Source organism: Bufo gargarizans, chromosome 10, assembly GCF_014858855.1.
Source record: "Bufo gargarizans isolate SCDJY-AF-19 chromosome 10, ASM1485885v1, whole genome shotgun sequence".
Classification (NCBI taxonomy): domain Eukaryota; kingdom Metazoa; phylum Chordata; class Amphibia; order Anura; family Bufonidae; genus Bufo; species Bufo gargarizans.
This window is the reverse complement of record NC_058089.1, coordinates 128740798-128765631: the sequence shown is the minus strand read 5'-3', so window position 1 is coordinate 128765631 and position 24834 is coordinate 128740798. Positions and strand designations below refer to the sequence as shown.

Below are 24834 nucleotides of genomic sequence, written 5' to 3'. Positions count from 1 at the left end.
TCTCCCGCTTACCTTCCCCTCCAGGCCCTCCGTGCGATGCACAACTTAGAAGTTCTCCTCCGGTCGGAGGTCGTTTTAGGTTTTTTTCAGCAAGCCTGGCTGCAAGAAATTCCGGATCAGTGGGTCCTAACTATAATTTTGTCCGGCTACACGATAGATTTCGTGTCTCCTCCTCAGGAGAAGTTTGTGTTAACCCGGCCTCTACCTCAAACCAAACAGAAGATCCTGGAGGACGCGGTCCTCCTTTACCTTCACAAAAGAGCCCTAGAGGAGGTTCCCTCCCACGAACGAGGGCGGGTGGTGTATTCCCCCATTTTTCTAGTCCCAAAGCCTTCTGGAGACTGGCGCATGATTATAGATCTGCGCTACCTGAATCGCTTCATAATCCGCTCCTTAATCAACATTCTAAATCCCGGAGACCTTATGGTCACCATAGATCTAAAGTACGCTTATCTTCATGTTCCTATTCATCCAACTCACCGAAAGTTCCTAAAAGTTGCGGTCTCCATAAAGGGTGTGGTAAAGCATTACCAGTTTGCTGTTCTACCCTTTGGCATCTCTTCCGCTCCCCACACCTTTACCAAGGTTGTGGCTCCAGTTGCCAAGCTCAGGCTTCAAGGACTAGAAATCATGCCATATCTAGACGACTGGCTTTTAAAAGCCACGTCTCCAACTTCAGATGGCTCTTCACACTCTCCAGCGGTTAGGCTGGTTGATAAATTGGGAAAAGTCCCAGATCCTGCCTTCCACTTCCAGGGTATTCCTGGGATTCATAGTGGATTCTCAAAGAAAGAATGACGCTCTCTCTCATCCCCCCCCCCCCCCCGCTCAGTTCCTCATGGCACCTTGTCGACTGTCCATCAGAACACTTATGAAGATGTTGGGCCACATGTCAGCATCTGCGGAAGCAGTTCCTTGGGCCCTTTGGCACCTTCGTCCACTTCAAGAAGTGTTAGCAGTCTGGAACCACAACCCCAAGGGGTTTGACAAGACTCCCTCTCTGTCAAAGTCCGGTCCTCACTCAAATGGTGGAGGAACCTATCAGATGGGAGGTCCTTGATTCAACCTCGTTGGATCACGTTGACCACAGACGCCTCCCTTCTAGGTTGGGGAGCCCATCTGGAAAACAGTCCAGTACAGGGTATCTGGACTCCACAGGAGAGGCTTCTCTCGTCCAATATGAGAGAACTAAGAGCCGTACGTCTAGCTCTTTATTATTTTGCTCCTCTTAGCCGCAGGAAGGCGGTGAGAGTCCGTTCGGACAGCACGACTGTGGTTGCTTATATCAACAGACAGGGAGGTACGACATCTCGACCTCTTCTCCAGGAAGTTGGTCTAATCCTCTCTTGGGCAGAGCTCAGTCTATCCCACCTTTCCGCGGTTCACATCAGGGGAGATCTCAACATAGTTGTGGATCGATTTAGTCGGGGTCTACCAGTTCCAGGCGAATGGTGACTGAACAGAGACATCTTCTCCCAGATCACTCTACATTGGGGCACTCCAGAGATCGACTTGATGGAGACCCGGTTGAACGCGAAGGTGGACAAGTTCCGCTCCCTCTACAAGGAGGACAACCCTCTGGCGATAGACGCCCTGTCCATTCCATGGAGGTTCAGGCTGGCATGCATATTCCCTCCACTTTCCATGATACCATGGGTATTGACGAAAATCAAACAAGACCAGACCCCTGTCATTGCAATAATACCATTTTGGCTGAAGAGGTCTTGGTTCACCCAGCTCATGAAGATGAGTCAGGGCACATATTGGAGACTTCCCCTAACACAGGACCTTGTGTATCAGGACACAGGCCCCTGCCTAGATCTGAGGAAACTCAATCTGACAGCCTGGAGATTGACAGATCCCTACTAGAAGCTAGAGGGCTTTCTGCGGAGGTCTTGAGAACTATTTCACACTCCCGTGCGGAGTCTACAAACAAGGCGTACTCAAGAATTCACAAGATCTTTCTTCAGTGGTGTGCTGTAAAAGAGGTAGTACCCTCAGATCCTTCTCTTTCAGCTATTTTACAATTTCTGCAGGACGGCCTGGACAAGGGTCTAAGCCTGTCTACTCTCGGAGTCCATACCAGTGCTCTCTCTGCCTTTTTATGTAGACCACTATCTCAAGACCCCCAACTCAGGAGGTTCCTCAAGGGAGCCGAAAGATTAAAACCTAGAATCCTGAGACCTATCCCTGAATGGGATTTATCCATTGTTCTAAATGGGCTATCCTCTCCCCCCTTTGAACCCCTAGAGAATGTAGACCTTAGATTCCTATCTTTAAAGGTCACATTTCTACTGGCCATAACTGGCCAAAAGGATTGGAGAGTTACAGGCCTTAGCGGCTGCTGAGCCTTGTACTCTCTTTCTCCATGACTGTGTCCTGTTGAGATTTTTGCCGACCTTTGCTCCCAAAGTTCCTTCTTTCAGTAACTGAAATCAGACCATCTCTTTGCCGGTCCTATGTCCCACTCCATCATCTCCTGAAGTGGAAGCCCTTCAATCCTTGGATATTTCCAGGAATCTCAAAATCTACCTGAGCAGGACTGCGGACTTTAGAAAATCAGAGCACCTACTGCTCTCCTCCGTTAAAAGCAAAGGTCTAAAAGCCTCCAAACCCTCTCTAAGTAGATGGGTAAAAGAGGCAATCCGGGAAGCCTTTCTAGCCCAGGGGTTGGCTCCTCCATCCTTTGTCACCGCCCACTCCACGAGGGCAATATCGACTTCCTTCGCGGAAAAAGGTCTAGTTCCGCTAGAACAGATTTGTGCTGTGGCTTCTTGGAGCTCCCACAGCTTCATTAAACATTATCGCCTAGACTCTAGGCGCTCTGAGGGGGTGGCATTCGGACGCACCATTCTGTCTGCCACCCTCTCATGAAAAAATAAATTTTAAAAAAGTGGTATTGCGTACCTATTAGGTACCCTCCCAATTTGTTTGTGTTACTTGCTAGGTCCCCACTTGTGCTGCTGGTTAGGACGTAAGGGAAGCGTTAATTTTTAACGTAAATTTGTTTTCCCTTAGTCCTAACAGCAGCACACAAATTTCCCACCCTTGTTTTAGTTTCTACTTGATATAAAGCACTGAAATATGGGCAGTCTGCCCTATATAGGGGTGGGTTTTTACTAATTATTTAATTCGTGCTTGGTAGGAAATTTATTATCAAAAATTCCACCTGTCCTACCAGTGTCACAGGGGAGAACTCCCCACTTGTGCTGCTGTTAGGACTAAGGGAAAACAAATTTACATTAAAAATGAACGCTTCCCCCCCGCCGATAGTCCCGACCCTATACCAAAATTTTTCCCTTAATCCCTTGGAATTTTTGGTCCTTATGTATATATTATAAAGATATATTAATACAATACACCTACTAGGGCAAAGTTACATAGTTATCTCTATAACTAAAAGAAATGACCGGCGCGAGACCCGGAAGTCGTCATCTGTCGTATTTCCTGCCGGGCCGCGCACCGACCGCAGAGCAAGTGGAGCCGGCGATGGGACGCAAGGCAGCCCGATGCTGGACAGCCAAGCAAGGTACCCTGCTGCCGTGTTAGGCTCCGCCCCTCCAGCCCGACCACCGAAGAAAAGGCGGAGGACCGCGGACGCTAGAAGAAAGGCTGGAGATATTAGAGAGTCGACAGGAAAACTAAGCTAAGAAAAACAGGGATTAAGCTGGTAGGGAAAACATATAAAAATAAAGAATTTCTTTAAGTTAACAGGCTGCAGCCTGACCCGTCCTACTGTCCACAGGGACAGAGAAAAAAAGCACTGTGATGTGGGCAGTCTGCCCTTTATAGGGGTGGGTTTTACTAATTATTTAATTAGTGCTTGGTAGGGAATTTATTGTCATCAAAAATTCCACCTGTCCTACCAGTTTCACAGGGGAGAACTCCCCACTTGTGCTGCTGGTTAGGACGTACGGGAAGTGAGGCGCTGGCCTGGGTCGTGTGATGGACACCACAGTATAGGTGCGGTATGAGGTGATGGACACCGCTGTATAGGTGAGGTATGAGGTGATGGACACCGCTGTATAGATGAGGTGATGGACACCGCTGTATAGATGAGGTACGAGGCATAGACCCTGCAGGTAAACCCCCCTGTGGGCCGATGCTCAAGCGCCCTCCTCACTGCTAATGGCCGGGTACATGACAATCCGCTGCTCTCTGGTAATTAGACTTGGGCGCCTTAGGTAGGCGATTGACCGGTTATAATAACCTGTTTTTTGGGCTAATAGAGCCACAAGCAGGTTTAACCCCTTAAGCACTCAGCCCTATTTCACCTTAAGGACTTGGCCATTTTTTGCAAATCTGACCAGTGTCACTTTAAGTGCTGATAACTTTAAAACGCTTTGACTTATCCAGGCCATTCTGAGATAGTTTTTTCGTCACATATTGTACTTCATGACACTGGTAAAATGAAGTCAGAAAAATGTATTTTAATTTATAAAAAAAATACCAAATTTACCAAAAAATTTTAAAAAATAGCAATTTTCCAAGTTTCAATTTCTCTACTTCTATAATACATAGTAATACCTCCAAAAATAGTTATTACTTTACATTCCCCATATGTCTACTTCATGTTTGGATCATTTTAGGAATGATATTTTATTTTTTGGGGATGTTACAAGGCTTAGAAGTTTAGAAGCAAATCTTGAAATTTTTCAGAAGTTTTCAAAAACCCAATTTTTAGGGACCAGTTCAGGTCTGAAGTCACTTTGCGAGGCTTACATAATATAAACCACCTAAAAATTACCCCATTCTATAAACTACACCCCTCAAGGTATTCAAAACTGATTTTACAAACTTTGTTAACCCTTTAGGTGTTCCACAAAAATTAATGGAAAATAGAGATACAATTTAAAAATTTCACTTTTTGGGCAGATTTTCCATTTTAATATTTTTGTTCCAGTTGCAAAGCAAGGGTTAACAGCCAAACAAGACTCATTATTTATGGCCCTGATTCTGTAGTTTACAGAAACACCCCATATGTGGTCGTAAACAGCTGTACGGGCACACCGCAAGGCGCAGAAGGAAAGGAATGCCACATGGTTTTTGGAAGGCAGATTTTGCTGGACAGTTTTTTTTGAACCCATGTCCCATTTGAAGCCCCCCTGATGCAACCCTAGAGTAGAAACTCCAAAAAAGTGGCACCATTTTAGAAACTACGGGATAGAGTGGCAGTATTGTTGGTACTAGTTTAGGGTACATATGATTTTTGGTTGCTCTATATTACACTTTTTGTGAGGCAAGATAACAAGAAATAGCTGTTTTGGCACCGTTTTTATTTTTTGTTATTTACAACATTCTGACAGGTTAGATCATGTGATATTTTTATAGACCAGGTTGTCACGGATGCGGCGATACCTAATATGTATAGTTTTTTTTTTATTTATGTAAGTTTTACACAATGATTTCATTTTTGAAGCAAAAAATAAATAATGTTTTAGTGTTTCCATAGTCTGATTTTTGCGGGATGAGATGACGGTTTTATTGGCACTATTTTGGTGTGCGTGTGACTTTTTGATCGCTTGCTATTACACTTTTTGTGATGTAAGGTGACAAAAAATTGTTTATTTAGCAGTTTTTATTTTTTACGGTGTTCATCTGAGGGGTTAGGTCATGTGATATTTTTATAGAGCCGGTCGATACGAACGCGGCGATACCAAATATGTATACTTTTTTTTTTAATGTAAGTTTTACACAATAACAGCTTTTTCAAAACAAAAAAAAATTATGTTTTAGTGTCTCCATATTCTGAGGCATATTTTTTTTTATTTTTTGGGCGATTGTCCCAGGTAGGGGCTCATTCTTTGCGGGATGGGGTGACGGTTAGATTGGTACTATTTTGGTAGGCAAACGCCATTTTGATTGCTTACTGTTGTACTTTTTGTAATGTAAGGTGACAAAAAAATGGTTTATTTAGCACAGTTTTTATTTTTTACGGTGTTCATCTGAGGGGTTAGGTCATGTGATATGTTTATAGAGCCGGTCTATACAGACGCGGCGATACCTAATATTTATACATATTTTTTTCCCCCCCTATTTTTTATTTACTTTATTTGGGGAAAATGACGTTTTTGTTTATTTTTACTTGAAACTTTTAATTTTTGGGGGGGAAAACTTTATTTTTTCAACTTTTTTTAACTTTATTTTTTTGTCCCACTTTGGGATTTCAACTTTTGGGGGTCTAATCCCTTTTACAATGCATTCCAATACTTCTTTTCTGTATTGGAATGCATTGGCTGTATGAGTAATATTGTGTGTATTACTCATACAGCTTCCGGGGCCTGTGAGATCCAGGGGGCTGCATCTCACAGGCTTGTCACCAGAAGGCAGCGCGCTGCCTTCCATGCCATCGGGTCCCCCCTACAGCCGCATGGGGACCCGATGGCGCCGCCGCAACCGCAGGTAAAAGACGCAAACCGCAGGTCTGAATTGGTCAGGAGCGGACCTCATTGACTTCTATGGGAGAGTCTTCTGGGCTCTGTGACCTGTGCTGAGGTCAGGAGGGAGCAGATAAGCTGTAATATCACATATTGTGAACGGTGGACCCTGTACTGTCTGTACACAAAGGTGATATAATCAGATGACCGCCGTAAAGTAATCTGTGCGGACCAAGAAGTGCCGCCTATTAGAGGCCAGCGCGAAAACTGTAGGATCTTACGGTTGTTACAACAACCCTATAATGACCCCCTAACGCCCGGGCCCCTCAGATAGGTTATACTGACCCCGGCCCCGCGTCACTTCTGATCCTCGCACAACTGCCGCAGCATCTCCCTGTCACACGGATCAAAACATCCGGCGATGGGGGCAGCCAATAGCAGGCCGCGACAAGGACCAGCCTCCGTAGTGTCACCCGCCATGCTAGGGAGGCTCCTCCCTGTCACGGTCCGCTATTGGCTGCCCCAAGCCCCCACCCTCACCGTATGTTTTCATCTGCGCAAAGGGAGATGGAGCGGGCATTGGGGGGGTCATTATAGGGGTTGGAGAACCCCCTTAAATATAGATATTTACATGTAAAATTAAAAATAACATCAAACATTTTTTTTAAAGACGTGATTTAAACAATAGGTCATTTCCTGATAACACATTCCCTTGTTCCCGGCCGCCCCTGGATGAGGCACAGCGGGGTCATAACAGGGTTCAGGCCGCCATACTGAAGTCATAGGAGGCACAGTGTCACAGCCGCCATTTCTTTGGAGCCCTTCGCCTCATATATCATGGCCTCTGCAGCAGACACGGAGCAGCTCGGCCTCTGGTGGCTGTGGAGTGGACGACGGTAGAAGCTGTGGACGCCATTTTGGAGGAGGGCAGAGGCGGCAGGCGCAGTAATAGGGCAGTGACGTCGCCGAGTGTCCTGACGTGCGCGCCTCCCCAGTGCCCGGTGCACAGTGACGCGCCTGCTGCTCCGTGACTGGCTGATCGCAAGATGGCGGCCTGCGGACGTGTCCGGCTGTGGTGCTGGCTGGCGGCGAGCGCGGTGCTGGCTCTGCTCGTGTGTACGAGGGTCGGGGCCCAAGGAGCGGGGCCGGAGCCGGCGGCTGTGGGGGTGGCGGCGGCTCAGCCTGCGGCCTCCCAGCCCCGCAGACTCCCCGGCATCAGGCTGATCGAGGAAGAGGCCTGCCGGGAGGACATCACCCGCATCTGCCCCAAGAACTCCTGGAACAACAACCTGGCCGTGCTGGAGTGTCTGCAGGACGTGCGGGAGGTGAGCGGGGCCCCGGGATGTGTCTGGGGGGAAGGGCCCGGGAGGACTGCGCCCCAAATGTGCCTGCAGGGGGGGCCCCGGGAGGACTGCGCCCCGAGATGTGCCTGCAAGGGGGGGCCCCGGGAGGACTGCGCCCCGAGATGTGCCTGCAAGGGGGGGCCCCGGGAGGACTGCGCCCCGAGATGTGCCTGCAAGGGGGGGCCCCGGGAGGACTGCGCCCCGAGATGTGCCTGCAAGGGGGGGCCCCGGGAGGACTGCGCCCCGAGATGTGCCTGCAAGGGGGGGCCCCGGGAGGACTGCGCCCCGAGATGTGCCTGCAAGGGGGGGCCCCGGGAGGACTGCGCCCCGAGATGTGCCTGCAAGGGGGGGCCCCGGGAGGACTGCGCCCCGAGATGTGGCAGCAAGGGGGGGCCCAGGGAGGACTGCGCCCCGAAATGTTCCTGCAGGGGGGGGGGCCCGGGAGGACTGCGCCCTGACATGTGCCTGCGCGGTGTCACCCCCGACATGTGCCTGCGCGGTGTCACCCCCGACATGTGCCTGCGCGGTGTCACCCCCGACATGTGCCTGCGCGGTGTCACCCCCGACATGTGCCTGCGCGGTGTCACCCCCGACATGTGCCTGCGCGGTGTCACCCCCGACATGTGCCTGCGCGGTGTCACCCCCGACATGTGCCTGCGCGGTGTCACCCCCGACATGTGCCTGCGCGGTGTCACCCCCGACATGTGCCTGCGCGGTGTCACCCCCGACATGTGCCTGCGCGGTGTCACCCCTCATGCTGTCGCCTCCGGGGTGGGCGGACTCTGGTTATTGCCTCTGGGAGCAGCAGAGGTGGTCATCGCCCCTCCCCCAGCAGCAGGAGTCTGGTAGTCTCTGTGGTGTGAAATTCCTCAGAGGGATCGGGCCTGTAGGCTCCATGATTAACGCCTTCATTTCCCCCCCCCCCCCCCACTGTCCTGTGGAGACGACCCATGTGGGCACCATCCCAAAGCCCCGTGATGGGTGCAGGCTACCTCCCGCTGGGTGCCCCTCCTCTGGGGTCTCAGGCGAGGTCGCAGGGTCCTCATTCACGTTTGTACTGGGGCCCCTGTACATGACGCCTTACTGTGGTGGATTCGTCGCAGTGTCCGGAAGGCACGGTCCGGGTGAAGCCGCCCTGCGCCATGAATCGCATAAGACAGAAAAAGAAACTCGAGGGAAATAGCAGAGTCGGTAATTATATGGCGGGGTTATTTCTGGAGGACGCGCGCCGCTCAGCGCTGTGACTGACAGACCTCAGCAGGGGGAAAGGAAGAAGAGGCGCCGCTTATCACTAGCGTGGCTGCATGGCGAGGGGTGCCGTCACCTGCGTCTGTGTACTCGGACCGCCATGTTGCTGCGGTGTCTTACAAGTTAAGATGGCGGGGCAGGTGTTGGCGGAGGGTATGGACCGAGTGGTGCTGCAGCAGACTCCTGCGTGTCGCTGTGCCCCCCTGCGCTTGTACCCTGACACCTCTCGCCCCGTAGTTGTCAGACTGGGCTCTTGGTGAGTAGAGATCTCCCATGATCCCCTGCTGCCATGTGCTGCACACACCCTGCGCTGTGCCAGCAGTAAAATACCAGTAGATCCTGTTATCAGCGCTGGATATCCGCCTCGCCCGCTGCACACATCGCCCCGTCCTGCATTTTTCCCAGTTATGGCCTGGTCTTTGGCTGTGTTCACACCCTGCAGATTTGGTCAGTATTGATGGGCAGTGCCCGCCTTCCCCTTCTATCCCCTGTATTTACTGACCGGTCTGCAGTGTGTGAATACCCCCCAGCCCCCCCCCCCCCCCCCCCCCAGCATTACTGTGGACTCGGGCCCAGTATTTCCAGTTGCTCCCCTCATGTGGAGATTTTGTCTGGTATCTGATGGCGTGTGCCCCCCCCCCCCCCCCCCAGGACCCCTCTGAACACCGTACAGGCTGATTATTCGGGGCGACATATGTTTGATGCAGCTCAGGCTATGTGGCGACCTGTTACAGATCACACGGGTACACCCGGTCAATATGGCCGCTCACAACCACTGGCAGACACTACCAGACGTACTCACGTTGTAACACATGACTGAAACTCGCCATCTCGGTGTCGCCGCGCACCGTCGTTTATCTGTGCTTTCATTGTTTGTGGTCTATTTACACTAATGTTTGGCGGCCATGTGACTGGCGCCGCGGGTCTGCAGCGGGCGCTCGTTACCGGCTCTGTCTTGTCGTCTGCTCTTGTACTAATGGCTTCTCTTTTTCTCTGCAGGCGGACAACGAGATTTCCTCGGACTGTAACCATGTGAGTATGGCGGCAGCAGAGACACTGCCTGTATACACTATATACTCCCGCTCCACCGTCACATGTCCTGGCGTCCTCCAGGGCTGGGGGCAGAGGATGTGGTACCACCATTCTGACATTCACTCAGTGGCTGGAATACCCCTGCGAATGGCCCCAGTTCTCCCTCCGCCCCCTGTACACAGCAGTCTTGTAAAGGTTAATAGGCAGTGGAAGGCCTGGTCTACCATGTCCCCTATACAGAGGGGCTCAGCACATATACCGCCCAGTATACCTGCATCTCACTGTATAGGAAGGCCTGGTCTACCATGTCCCCTATACAGAGGGGCTCAGCACATATACCGCCCAGTATACCTGCATCTCACTGTATAGGAAGGCCTGATCTACCATGTCCCCTATACAGAGGTGCTCAGCACATATACCGCCCAGTATACCAGCATCTCGCTGTATAGGAAGGCCTGGTCTACCATGTCCCCTATACAGAGGGGCTCAGCACATATACCGCCCAGTATACCTGCATCTCACTGTATAGGAAGGCCTGATCTACCATGTCCCCTATACAGAGGTGCTCAGCACATATACCGCCCAGTATACCTGCATCTCACTGTATAGGAAGGCCTGGTCTACCATGTCCCCTATACAGAGGGGCTCAGCACATATACCGCCCAGTATACCTGCATCTCGCTGTATAGGAAGGCCTGATCTACCATGTCCCCTATACAGAGGTGCTCAGCACATATACCGCCCGGTATACCTGCATCTCGCTGTATAGGAAGCCCTGGTCTACCATGTCCCCTATACAGAGGTGCTCAGCACATATACCGCCCAGTATACCAGCATCTCGCTGTATAGGAAGGCCTGGTCTACCATGTCCCCTATACAGAGGGGCTCAGTACATATACCGCCCAGTATACCTGCATCTTACTGTATAGGAAGGCCTGGTCTACCATGTCCCCTATACAGAGGTGCTCAGTACATATACCGCCCAGTATACCTGCATCTCACTGTATAGGAAGGCCTGGTCCACCATGTCCCCTATACAGAGGAGCTCAGTACATATACCACTCCAGTATACCTGCATCTCACTGTATAGGAAGGCCTGGTCTACCATGTCCCCTATACAGAGGGGCTCAGTACATATACCACCCAGTATACCTGCATCTCGCTGTATAGGAAGGCCTGGTCTACCATGTCCCCTATACAGAGGTGCTCAGTACATATACCGCCCAGTATACCTGCATCTCACTGTATAGGAAGGCCTGATCTACCATGTCCCCTATACAGAGGGGCTCAGTACATATACCGCCCAGTATACCTGCATCTTACTGTATAGGAAGGCCTGATCTACCATGTCCCCCATACAGAGGGGGCAAATCACATATACCGCCCAGTATACCAGCATCTCACTGTATAGGAAGGCCTGGTCTACCATGTCCCCTATACAGAGGGGCTCAGCACATATACCGCCCGGTATACCTGCATCTCGCTGTATAGGAAGGCCTGGTCTACCATGTCCCCTATACAGAGGGGCTCGGCACATATACCGCCCGGTATACCAGCATCTCGCTGTATAGGAAGGCCTGGTCTACCATGTCCCCTATACAGAGGGGCTCAGCACATATACCGCTCCAGTATACCTGCATCTCACTGTATAGGAAGGCCTGATCTACCATGTCCCCTATACAGAGGGGCTCGGCACATATACCGCTCCAGTATACCTGCATCTCGCTGTATAGGAAGGCCTGGTCTACCATGTCCCCTATACAGAGGGGCTCGGCACATATACCGCCCGGTATACCAGCATCTCGCTGTATAGGAAGCCCTGGTCTACCATGTCCCCTATACAGAGGGGCTCGGCACATATATACCGCCCGGTATACCAGCATCTCGCTGTATAGGAAGGCCTGGTAGCTGCAGCTCTGTCGGGGCTGAGTAGATGGGTGACTTCCCTTCTTGGGGCACTTCCAGATACCTTGATCCTAACCTGGGTATGTTCACGCCGTAGCTCCAGTGTTCGCTGTGCGCAGAGCACCTCTATACTAGCCCCAGGGCAGCATGCTGCACCCAGTCATCTGATCGTTGGGGTCGGCTGATGTGTGATGGCCGCTGTAACGCTTCTCATTTCTGGGATTTTGTTTTTCAGCTTCTGTGGAACTTTAAATTCAACCTGACAAAAGATATCAAGTTCGAGAATGTGGCCAAAGAGATCTGCAAGTCCACTCTAACTGGGGTGAGTGCGCCCACGTCGTCTGTCCGCGTTGGGCTACCTTCTCAAAACCTGACCAAAAGGGTCGCATCAGGATGCATCCGTTCCGTTTGGGTCTGCGGTTGTGTGAAATCGAAACGGAACAAACCGGATCCGTCACTTAATACATTGAAAGTCAATTGGTGACGTGTCTGGTTTTTTTGTATCCTAAAAAAACAGATCACCGTTGACTTACATTGTTTTTAGTGACAGATCGGTTTGTTCCGATTCAGTGTCCGGTCACAAAACGGAATACTACCGGAACGGAAGACATCCTGATGCATACTGAATGGATTCCTTTCCATTAAAGGGGTCCTCTCACTTCAGTAAGTGGCATTTATCATGTAGATAAAGTTAATACAAGGCACTTACTAATGTATTGTTGTTATCCATATTGCTTCCTTTGCTGGCTGATTCATTTTTCCATCACATTTTACACTGCTTGTTTCCATGGTTACAGACCATCCTGCAATCCATGAGTCGTGGTCGTGCTTGCACTTAAATGGGAAAAAGCACCAGCCTATATGAGCTCCCATGGTCCCGGCCACCAGACCATTTCCTATATTGAGCTAGCACGACCTCCACTGTTGGATTGCAGGATGGTCTGTAACCAAGGAAACGAGCAGTGTATAATGTGATGGGAAAAATGAATCAGCCAGCAAAGGAAGCAATATGGATAATAACAATACATTAGTAAGTGCCTTGTATTAACTTTCTCTACATGATAAATGTCACTTGCTGAAGTGAGAGGACCCCTTTAAAAATGCATAGGGACAAAACTGAACCGTTTTGGCCCGGTTTTGAGATCCCCTGCTGGATCTCAAAACCGGAATGCCAAAACGCATATGTGAAAGTAGCCTTTATCTAGAGATTGGACGAGGGGTTCTAGGGAGGCCGGATTGGGGGTCAGTGATGTAATCTGTGCCTTTCCTTTGTCCTCAGCTGAAGGAATGCGCAGAGGAGACTCCTGGGAAGGGTTACGTGGTCTCCTGTTTGGTGGATCATCGTGCAAATATCACAGAATACCAGTGCCACCAGTATATCACCAAAATGACCGCCATCATATACAGCGATTTCCGCCTGATCTGTGGATTTATGGAGGACTGCAGGACTGAGATAAATACCCTGAAGTGCGGCAGTATCCGACCTGGAGAGAAGGTGAGTACTGGTGCTGTGAAACGCTGGCACCCATTGTCATCAGACCTGTGGATGAGACATCTCTTCATTACTGGTTTATCCTCCTTACCCAGGACCCTCACTCTCAGGGGGAGGTGGTCTCTTGTCTGGAGAAGGCCATTGTGAAGGAAGCAGAGGAGACAGATCCCCAGATCGGCATATCTGATAAGTGCAAACAGTCCATACTGCGTGTAGCTGAGCTCTCGTCAGATGACTTCCATCTGGACCGACACTTGTACTTCGCCTGTAGAGATGATCGAGAGCGATTCTGTGAAACTGTAAGTTATGTCTAATGCAATAAAAAAAATACACATTCATTTTGCACTTGCTTTGCTCCCAGTTCCATAGATGGCTGGCGGCTCCCCTCCACCTCCTGGGCCGGCCGGGCGCTGGCGGCTCCCCTCCACCTCCCTGGGCCGGCCGGGCGCTGGCGGCTCCCCTCCACCTCCCTGGGCCGGCCGGGCGCTGGCGGCTCCCCTCCACCTCCCTGGGCCGGCCGGGCGCTGGCGGCTCCCCTCCACCTCCCTGGGCCGGGGCACCTCGCTGGCGGCTCCCCTCCACCTCCCTGGGCCGGCCGGGCGCTGGCGGCTCCCCTCCACCTCCCTGGGCCGGCCGGGCGCTGGCGGCTCCCCTCCACCTCCCTGGGCCGGCCGGGCGCTGGCGGCTCCCCTCCACCTCCCTGGGCCGGCCACACTTTTTAGATAACTGCCAGCTAGATATTTTTTGTGTTCTGTAAGCCACCGTCATGTCCAGGGAAGAGGTTGGACCAGAACATATCATAAACACCAGACCGTCGGCTGGTTCAGCCATCTATAGTCTTTCTTCTCATGGTGTCACTTTCTGAACAGGTCCAGGCTGGCGAAGGAAGGGTTTACAAGTGTCTGTTCAACCACAAGTTTGAGGAGTCGATGAGTGAGCGGGTGAGTCTTGTATTCCGCATGGTGCCAGGCTGCTGTTTGCTCCAGTGGGAATTAATCCCTGTTCTTCCTGCAGTGCCGCGATGCCCTCACCACACGTCAGAAGCTCATCGCTCAGGACTACAAGGTCAGTTACTCGCTGGCTAAGTCGTGTAAGGCAGATCTGAAGAAGTATCGCTGTAATGTGGAGAATCATCCCCGCTCCAGGGAGGCCCGGCTCTCCTATCTGCTGCTGTGCCTGGAGTCTGCTGTACACAGAGGTGTGTGCGGGGGCAGGGGGTGGCTTTTATGTCGGCACTTGAGATTCCTGTAAGCCTCTGTTGTCTGGCCCTGTACGATCACTAGTAAAAGGAAATGCATCTAGAAATGTCCCTAATTTAATATATGGAAAACCTAAATGTTTATGATCCTACATCCCAGACTCTTACTTAGGTCTTGGTACGTTCTCCAGGTCGCCAAGTGAGCAGCGAGTGCCAAGGAGAGATGCTTGATTACCGGCGCATGTTAATGGAGGACTTCTCTCTCAGCCCGGAGATCATCCTGAGCTGTCGTGGGGAGATCGAGCACCACTGCTCTGGTCTGCACAGGAAGGGACGCACCCTGCACTGCCTGATGAAGGTTGTGCGTGGAGAGAAGGGGAATATTGCAGAAAAGTGTCAGCAGGCGGTAAATATTCAGAACATCCGTAGTAACCAAAACTTATAGCGGTTTGTATGCTTGTCCGCCATTGTGATGGCATTCCCTTCTTGCATACAGTTGCAGACATTGGTGCAGGAGACAGACCCCGCCTCAGATTATCGTATAGACCGCGCCCTGAATGAAGCCTGCGAATCTGTCATCCAGACCGCCTGCAAGCACATCCGCTCTGGGGATCCAATGTGAGTGCCTGTCTAAGTATGGCTGTTTAGGGGCAGGGTTATAGGGTGTGACACTGAGCTGTGCATGTCCTGACCTCTTCTCCAGGATCCTGTCATGTCTTATGGAGCACTTGTATACAGAGAAGATGGTGGAGCAGTGTGAGCACCGTCTGCTGGAGCTGCAGTACTTCATCTCCCGGGACTGGAAGTAAGACGTGTGTGTGGCTGTGTTTAAAGCGGCTTCTCCATGCTAGTTGACGTTACTAACCTCTGCTCCCTTTGCCAGGTTGGATCCCGTTTTGTACAGGAAATGTCAGGGAGACGCCTCGCGGTTGTGTTATGCCCATGGCTGGAATGAGACTAGCGATAATATACCGACAGGAGCCATCTTCTCCTGCTTGTATCGGCATGCATACCGCACAGAGGAGCAGGGTCGCAGGGTGAGTGTCATGAGACTGTACACAGCAGATCTTAAGACGAGGAATTATTTCTGTTGGGAGTTCTGAGAAGAAAGCTGTGGAAGCTTCTTAATTGCATCTGGTGTAGATCATGTGTGGAGATGTGGTGGACGTCCTACTGCCTTACCCTGCACCCGTATGAGTCCGAGACCATCCGTGTCATGCTGGTTTCTCTGCCCGTCCTTTTAGCGGCTCACCATTCTGGATGTCCTATGAATGGACCTGCATGGGGAGCCCATCCATGTAGTATTAGGAAATAGAGCTTGTGGTCCTTTAAATCTAGTGAACGCTCCAATCCCTTGGTTTCGGTACATGCACGTTGGCTTCGGATGGAATGCAATTTGACTTCATTTTAGGTTCCCTATATACTTGCTGCAAACCATTTTATTCGGTCTGACCAAAGATCACATTCTGTCCTCGCAGTTGTCGCGTGAGTGCCGCGCCGAAGTGCAGCGTATTCTTCATCAGAGGGCGCTGGATGTGAAGCTGGACCCCGCCATGCAGGCAAAATGCATGACTGAGCTGGGAAAATGGTGCAATGAGAAGACTGAGACAGGACAGGTAAGTGGCCGTTCCATTCATCAGGATTTTTAATTTTTATTTAACATTCTTTAGCGCTTTACAGACATTATAATCTCTTCTTGTCCCTCCCCCAATGGGGCTCAAACTCCAAGTGCCCTAACAGTATCTCTTTGGAGTGTGGGAGGAAACTGGAGAACCCGGAGGAAACCCACCCAAACTGCATGTGTTGTCCCTGGTCAGATTTGAACCTTGGACCCCAGCACTGCAAATCCGAGCCACCGCCCACGGCCCCCTTCCTGATAAGGATTGGCTCTGGTCTGCTAACAATACACCGAATGCCGCCATCGCAGGAGGTGGAGCTTCTTGTTAATGCTGAGTGTTTCCTCTTAGGAACTGGAGTGTTTGCAGGATCACTTGGAAGAACTGGTACCAGAATGCAGGGAGATAGTGGGGAACCTGACCGAGCTGGAGTCGGAGGTGAGCACATCACTGGATTAAGGAGCCAATACAAAAACATTAAACTGGACGTATGACTAATGATGGCCTTCATGTCTGTGCTTCCAGGACATCCAGATAGAAGCTCTTCTAATGAGAGCGTGTGAGCCCATCATTCAAGGATACTGCCATGTAGGTTGGCTTGTCTTATTTGGGGCTTGTAGTCAGGGATGGGGAGGACAGGCATATTGCCTCTTTGAATCGTGGCTTTCCAGGACCAGCGTTGGTTCCAGAGGCCGACGAGCCGGTGGTGCAGGATATATGGTGGGCTGGTGTACCTTGTGCTGCACATCTTCATGCATGGTTTGTCTCCTCAGGAGGTGGCCGATAACCAGATCGACTCAGGAGATCTCATGGAGTGTTTAATCCAGAACAAGCATCAGAAGGAGATGAATGAGAAGTGCGTGGTGGGCGTCACCCACTTCCAGCTGGTAAGTGGCACCACACACTACTCTTCATATGTCTTGGCGTTTCTTTATCTTAGCAATTCCTTTTTGTTTTTCTTTAGATACAAATGAAAGATTTCCGCTTCTCTTACAAGTTTAAGATGGCCTGCAAGGAGGATGTTCTGAAACTCTGCCCCAACATAAAGCAGAAGTGAGTGGCCCTGGAGGTCGCCAGTGGCTGGGGCTACCCCGCGGTGATGCTCGTTGCATGACCAGCAATGTAGCAGTGCAGCCATTGAACTAAATGGGGTCACAGTGAAACCTTTGTTGTCACAACCCCTGAATATAAAAAATATAAAACATTTTTTGTGATTCTGTGGTTTAGTGGCTGCTTTGCGACAAGTGTTGCGACCAAGATCACCGTGTAGCTCAAGCCTTTGCTGCTTGATGTATTATCCACCAGTGTAAGTGTTACCTGAGCTCCACTATCTCTCGTGCAGGGTGGACGTTGTCATCTGTCTCAGCACCACAGTCCGTAACGATACGCTGCAGGACCTGAAGGAGCAAAGGGTGTCCTTAAAGTGCCGCAAGCAGCTGAGAGTCGAGGAGCTGGAGATGGTGAGATGTTCTCGTGTAGTGTAGACCAGTGTTTCCCAACCAGTGTGCCTCCAGCTGTTGCAAAACTACAACTCCCAGCATGCCCGCACAGCCAAAGGCTGTCCAGGCATGCTGGGAATTGTAGTTTTGCAACACCTGGAGGCACACTGGTTGGGAAACACTGGTGTAGACCACTAAGCCTAGGATATTTCTTTTATGACGGCGTTAATGCTCATTAACTCCTGATCCTTTCCGCAGTCAGAGGATATCCGCTTAGAACCAAAGCTCTACGACTCCTGCAAAAGCGACATAGCTGCCCTCTGCCCAAGTGTGCCCTTTGGAAATGCTCAGGTGAGGCTGCCCCGTGCTGGCTGCTGTTGATGGATGCGCCTCTTTTTTATTTTATTTTTTTTGCTTGCTGATCACATGTCTTCCTTGTAGATTATTGAGTGTCTCAAAGAAAATAAGAAGCAGCTGAGCTCTTCTTGTCATCAGAAAGTCTTCAAGCTCCAGGAGACGGAGATGATGGATCCTGAACTTGATTACACACTCATGAGGGTCTGCAAACAGATGATTAAGGTGAGATGGCAGCTCACCAGTCATGCTGGAATAGTGACACGTAACCCTCTTTGAACACTTCTAGTAACAACTCTGCTTGTGTCTCTTCAGAGATTTTGCAGTGAAACAGACCCCAAGAACATCCTGCTATGTCTGAAGAATAACAAGAACACCGAGACCATGGACCCCAAATGTAAACAGATGATCACAAAGCGGCAGATCACACAGAATACAGGTCAGTCTCCTTCCCATCCTCTTCACGTTGTGGGGTCTGTCTCCATCCCTGACCTTCCTCTCTATTCTAACAGATTATCGCCTGAATCCTGTGCTCCGCAAATCCTGCAAAGCGGATATCCCCAAATTCTGCCAGTCCATTCTAAACGATGCCAAAGACGACACTGAGCTGGAAGGCAAAGTCATCTCCTGCCTGAAGCTGAAATATGCCGACCAGGTGAGCGAGGAAAGGCTCCATTCTGGGACCCGGAACCTTCATTTTTGTTTTCTCAAGTTATTCCCTGCCCCATCTCGTGTTGCTCCTATCCCTAATTTCTCTTTGGTTTGGCTGTTTGTGGCCATGTCATTGCCGGTGTGCATCACTGAATTCCTTTTTTCTGCGCAGCGTCTGTCTCAAGACTGTGAGGATCAGATTCAGGTAATAATCCAGGAGACGGCGCTGGATTACCGGCTTGATCCTCAGCTGCAGATGCAATGTTCTGAAGAGGTAAGTTTGGGAAGTTTTACCTTTATGTGGCTGACCTTGTTGGCCGCTTAGGGTTTGTTTTCTCATATCATCGGTGTGACGTTGTGTGATGTTTTTGCAGATTAATACACTGTGCGGGGAGGAGGCTGCAGCGCAAGAGCCGACAGGTCAGGTGGAAGAATGTCTGAAAATGAACCTGCTGAAAATAAAGGCTCCTCTTTGCAAGAAGGTAATCTCCAGACTACAGAGTGTCTCCTAGAAGGGCCTCCACAGTAACAGGGGCCCTGTGGTCAGGTAATGGTTGGCACTCTAACTTTTTAGAGTCCTGTTACTTAGGGCTCATGCACACGACCGTTGTTGTTTTACGGTCCGTTTTTTATTTTTTTCTCTGATTTAAGTCCTCTTCCGTTCTGTTATTGGACAAAACATATCCGTATGGTTTCCGTATTTGATCCGTTGTTTGCAGATCGTATACAGAAACAGTAACTTATTAATCACCAAACTCATGAGCAATATGGGCTAGGCATAGCATTTCTACAGTATGGATCCGCGAAATACGGATGCGTTCCGTATCTTTAGCTGACCCATTGACTTGAATGGGGCCCTTGGACTGTGATTTGCGGACAATGATAGGACATGCACTACTTTTTTGCGATGCGGACAAACGGAATGCACACGGAGTAACTTCTGTATTTTCTACAGCCCCATTGAAGTGGATAGTTCCGCATACTGTCTGCAAAAAAACTGAACGGAAGCGGAAAGAAAATACGTTCGTGTACATGAGCCCCTTAGTCTGATGATTCTTTTTACAGGAGGTTCTGAACATGCTGAAGGAGAGTAAAGCAGACATCTTTGTGGATCCCGTACTGCACACTGCCTGCGCGCTGGATATTAAGCATCACTGTGCCGCCATCCCGCCAGGCAAAGGACGCCGTAAGTTTTCATTTCAGTCTCTGAGCCACAGTGCCAGTGCTATGAAGAAGTGGCTGCATCCACAAACCACATAAAGAGAAAGTTATGTTATATGTATTAATCAAAGATTTAGGGCCCCATCCACACGACCCAATGTATTTTGTGGTCCGGAAAAAAATACAAGTGAAGTGTCGAATGCGTTGCATATGGATGCAGAGAGCACTCGGTGTGCTTAACATAAGACTGAGCTTTGGGCTCATTAGAAAGTCTGATTCCATCCCCTGCAGCGAAGAGAGTGCATAATAGGAGTGTCTCTCTCCGCATTCTAGTGATCAGTGGGGCTCTCACTGCACAGACCCCTCGCAATTAAAACCTTTGATACGTAGCCATTATTATTTTTTCTGCTGCAGTTTTGTTAGATGAAGCTTGTCCAGATCTACAAACAAACCCTGACAGACCGCTTGCCTTATAACGGTGTCTGTGCAGGTTACCATCAACCCTCTGGCGTCTAAATCCCTGGGAAAGCCCTTTTGCTGACGCCCTGCTGTAGATTTTGCCATTCTCAGTGAGTGATTTGGCACCTGTCGTAGGATGACCCTGTGCAGAGGAGTAACCGCACTGTCTTCTCCCGCAGAGATGTCCTGCTTAATTGAAGCGTTGCAGGATAAGATGGTTCGGCTGCAGCCAGAGTGCAAGAAGAGACTGCAGGACCGGCTGGATATGTGGAGTTATGCAGCCAAGGTGAGGAACCTGTCAGCAGGTAGAAACCCTCCAATCATCCCAGAAGGTTACTCATAACTGATTATAGGAGGCCACTAATGCAAGTTATTTGCACCACTATTGTGGCGTAAAAAAGTCACACATTATGTGCACCTTTTTTGGCTTCTCAACACTTTTCCAAAGGGGCAGGGCTTTGTGCTGCCCGCCGCACTTACTTTAACTTTTGCCAGAAAGTGGCGGAGGTTATTGCTGAAGTCTAGGCAGCCTGTAGCTGGCCCCAAGGAGAGATACTACCCTACAAATCCTGACTTGGGCCTCTCCACCAGTTAAGCCAGTCCTCTCTGCTCTGCACTGATGAGGGACAAACACCCCGAAACAGCTGTCTGCAGATGAGATGCTGGCTTACTTAATATCCAAGTCAGGCCTATTTCAAGGGTCAAACATTGACGTATAGGATATCTGCCTTACATCCGGTGGCATTAGCTGCAGAGTTTAAGAGTTCATTTGCATCTCTTTCTGCTTTTTTTTCTTGGAACAGAAAACTGGACTTTCCTGACATGCATTGTGTGACGCAGTGCGGCCAGGAATTCTGGAGCTTCCCTTGGTCGCTCAGGGTCTTGAGACTGATTCTTACACGTGTGCTTCCTTCTAGGTGGCCCCGGCTGATGGATTTTCAGATTTGGCAATGCAAGTGATGACCTCTCCATCCAAGAACTACATCCTATCAATCATTATGGTGGGAGTTTGCATCTTATTCTTTGGAGGCCTTCTGTGTGGGCGCATCACCAAGAAGGTGACACGAGAGATGAAGGACAGGTAAAGCAGAAGACCCCCTCCTACACCCCTCAGCAACAGCTTTGAGAAGCAGGGGGCTCTGGGGAGGGAGGACGGCCCTGTGTCCATGTGTACAGCTCTCTCATGCAGCCTGATCCCATCTTCCTCCTCCCCTCCACTCCTTCCAGTGCTGTTGAATCTGAAGGGAGAGATGGAAGCAACTGCGGGGTCCCCTCTCCCCTTTTAGTTCAAGCATCCCATCTCCCCTGCTTCATCCATTCTGTCCTGATCAAGACCTCCAAAACATGGCTACTGTAACCAGAGACTGCAGGCCTTACTCCGCTGCACAGCCCCGTCTCCTAGTGCCGTTTTGCTTTATGTGGACTCCTTTTTTTTTTTCTTTTCTTCTTCTTCTTTTGGGTGGGGGGGTAGAGAGGAGACTGGGATTATTTTAACAATACGCCTCCTGAGTTGGAAGCAGTGCCTCAGCCACTTTGCATACCCCATTATGAGATGTGGAAGAGCTTTTGGAGACTGAGCACTTTCAGAAGCTGTCTGTCTGAGCCTGGAGGTCTGCAAAGATGGATCCGTGCGCCTGGCTCTTCCCAGCGCCGTGTACACAACGGCTCAGAAGAGGGCACCAAGAGATTTCACCAGTGTAACCCACTCATCGGCTGCTCAGAAAGTATGTGACCCCAGCAGGAAGGAGGCAGCTAGGACACTGGTTCTCCTCCATGCTGGTCCAGAGAAGCAGACACTTCATCCGCTCCCGTCATGACCTTGCTTTGTCTTAATCTGACTTGTGTTTCTCCTGCTCCTCTCATTGTGAAACGTCTAATATTTATCGGGTTTTTTTTTTTGGGTTTTTTTAACTCTTATTTTGCTTGTTGTGGCGCTGCCGTCTGGTTCCACGGAATGACTGAGTCTCCCCCCTCCCCCACAGCAGCCCAGGCATCTAAGGGTTACACGTACGGACACTGGATGATTGCACTACTGCACCCGCCTCTCATGCTCTGCTAGTCCAGATGGAGCCTTGCAGGGTGTTGTGTTTGGGCTCAGTGCGTACCCCCGTGTAAAATGTGAACACAACCAGCCTGCCCGTGGTAGGGGTGCAGCTGATACGATGCCCTATAGCTGTGGGGGAAGGGGGACATACAGGGCAAATTTTTAGATTCTGTGGCTTTTTCCTGAATGTGACCTGTTTCAGCATTGACGGTTATTGCTCCTCTATAAGTGCGCTTTCCTCTGATGACCTCGTTGCTTAACCCTTTGTCTTCCAGGATAGCCCTTGGTTTCTCTGTTTTTTCTTTCCCCTTTTGCAGAGGGGTCCCTCCATCGGTGCACCCTCTGCAACCAGAGATTTTCAGAAAACATTCCACTCTGCTCAGTATAGCCAGCGCCACAGCTACGGCCATCACCCCACCCGCTATAGGACCTGGATGAGGCTATGCAGACAAGGCCGCCATGCCCTGTCTATTGCAGGGCTGCACTGGGGCTAGCACCCTGGGCAGCTGCTGCTGTATGATATGGCGTGATCCAGGGTGGTGCCGTCGCCTCCAGTGGAAACTTTTCACCAGTTGTTTTCTTTTCATCAGCTACAAGAAAATGTACCGATAACTGCACCCAAGCCTGCAGCATAGTCCGACACTCCAAGCAAACCCCCTACTCATTAAAGCCAGGACTGCAACCACAGACCACCCCAGACCCCGTAACCGGCTTTAACTCCATCAGTCCTGTACTGCCGTACTGGTTGTGCAATATACACTGGAGCTAAGCCTGCTGTGCACAGGGAACCAGTCGCTTCCACATAACGAGTACATTTTCTTTCTGTAAATGGTTTTCCCCTTGTGTATAGATGACGTCATTCTCATCATGCTGTGTCATATTGAAATGTTACCGATGTTTAAGGAAAAATGTGCATTTTTTTTTTTTTCTGTACAGAAAATGGGAAGATTTAATAAAAAACAAAAATGCTACCTACACACGTGTGCTGTCACATGACATGAATTTAGCAGGGAACGCGAGACTGTCATAGGTTGGAGTCCTCAGATCAGTCAGGGTTCCCTTTTGTAGGACACAATATTCCAGCTACAGATCATTGTGCTCCTTGCATCCAAAACAGCACAAAAATCATTTAAAGCCTTCTGGTCATTTGAGTGCCTAATCCACTTGATTGTGTTACCTGTACCATATAGTTAAAGTGCACCCAACCTTTCGACAAGTTTTGCGCTACCTAATAGTCCAGTGTGTGTACATGAGGAACAGCGCTGTTTCTGGCCACTCTATGACTTGGATCTGGCCTTTTTACCAGGTTCTCTCTGTGCATAGTGAATGGGTAGTGTCTAAACTCCATGCGCCGTAAGGACTTCAAATGTCAAGTGACCCTGTGACATCACAAAGTCCCCTTGCGCCTCGCCCTAAACACCATCATTAGGGTTAGTTACTATTTTTGTATATGATTACCACCACCACAGTGCACAGGATGTAGATACTACCCTGCTGCTACATCCCACGGCTGCTTCAAATCCAGGCCACAGTTATGGATGAAGGGGTTGTGGTTATCTCATCCAGATGAATCGGGTGTTAAAAGTCCATCAGAGCAAATCGTGTGCATTTTAGAACACTCTCTACTAAGACCTGAAGAGCCTCCATCTGAGGGTTGTCCAGCCTGTATTATATCCTAGCGGCCTCGCTTATGTCACAGTCCAGGGTTCGGTCTACAAGGGTAAGCACAGTTTATCAACATCTTAGACATCCTGCAGGAAGGATTTGAAAAAGGCCATGGACCTTAAAAGTTGAAAGTTAGGCCATGTTTGTCCTTGTCACAAGAGTTCCTGGAGAAAAGGTTCTGCTAGAAACAATTTCTAATGATAATCTGTTTTCCCTTAGTCCTAACAGCACAGTAATAGGTTATTTCTGCCCCATGTGCTGGTAGGACAGGTGGATAGTTATATCAATTCTAATTAACTCTGCCCCATCTCCAATAAAGGCTGGTGATCCCAATACCCATTCTTATTAGCAAGGACTAAAATGGAAGGAAAGTTGTGTGGCTATCAGGACTAAGGGAAAACAGATCAACTTTAGAAATCAACGCTTCCCTTACATCCTCCCAGCGGCACCGTAATTGAGAATTAACAAGAAGTATCCCCACAAGGAAGGGTCCTCATGTAAAATGGAATTCAGGACAGAACACCCAAAGGCAGTACTTTCTGAAATCTGGGCAGACCATCTTTAGTGGTTAAAGAATGTTAGGAGTGAGCTCCACGAAGCTGCTCTACAAATCTGATCCAGTGGAATCAAACTTCATTCTGTCCTGAAGGTGAAAACTGACCAAGTGGAAAGAGCTCAAACAAAACTGGGAGGATCCAACCCTTACATGAAAAGGAAAATTGTTTCCCTGATCCATCTACTCACAGTAGGCCTTGAGGTCTTAGACCCCTTCTTCCTGCCTGAAAAAGAACTAAAATGCTCTCCTCTTTCCTGAAAACCTTTGGTTTAAGTCAAGTAGATTCTCAGACCT

At 49.8% G+C, this 24834-nt stretch overlaps 1 protein-coding gene across 2 annotated transcripts; it reads left to right on the top strand.

The window, feature by feature from the left end:
• Positions 1 to 7318: 7318 nt before the first annotated feature.
• On the top strand, positions 7319 to 23294 carry GLG1 (golgi glycoprotein 1). Of its 2 annotated transcripts, XM_044269607.1 has the most exons (27): positions 7319 to 7702; positions 9968 to 10000; positions 12141 to 12227; positions 13185 to 13400; positions 13493 to 13696; positions 14267 to 14338; positions 14412 to 14595; positions 14787 to 15001; positions 15092 to 15213; positions 15299 to 15400; positions 15479 to 15632; positions 16074 to 16211; positions 16563 to 16649; positions 16737 to 16799; positions 16985 to 17098; positions 17176 to 17264; positions 17554 to 17671; positions 17909 to 18001; positions 18092 to 18229; positions 18320 to 18443; positions 18517 to 18659; positions 18828 to 18929; positions 19030 to 19137; positions 19721 to 19841; positions 20455 to 20561; positions 21193 to 21356; positions 22910 to 23294. In XM_044269607.1, exons 1-27 carry the CDS (start codon positions 7424 to 7426, stop codon positions 22929 to 22931), a joined length of 3399 nt encoding a protein of 1132 aa, XP_044125542.1. In that variant the 5' UTR covers positions 7319 to 7423; the 3' UTR covers positions 22932 to 23294. The 2 variants fall into 2 exon arrangements, with proteins under 2 accessions (XP_044125542.1, XP_044125543.1); XM_044269608.1 differs by having other exon boundaries at positions 21193 to 23294.
• The last annotated feature ends 1540 nt before the right edge of the window (positions 23295 to 24834 follow it).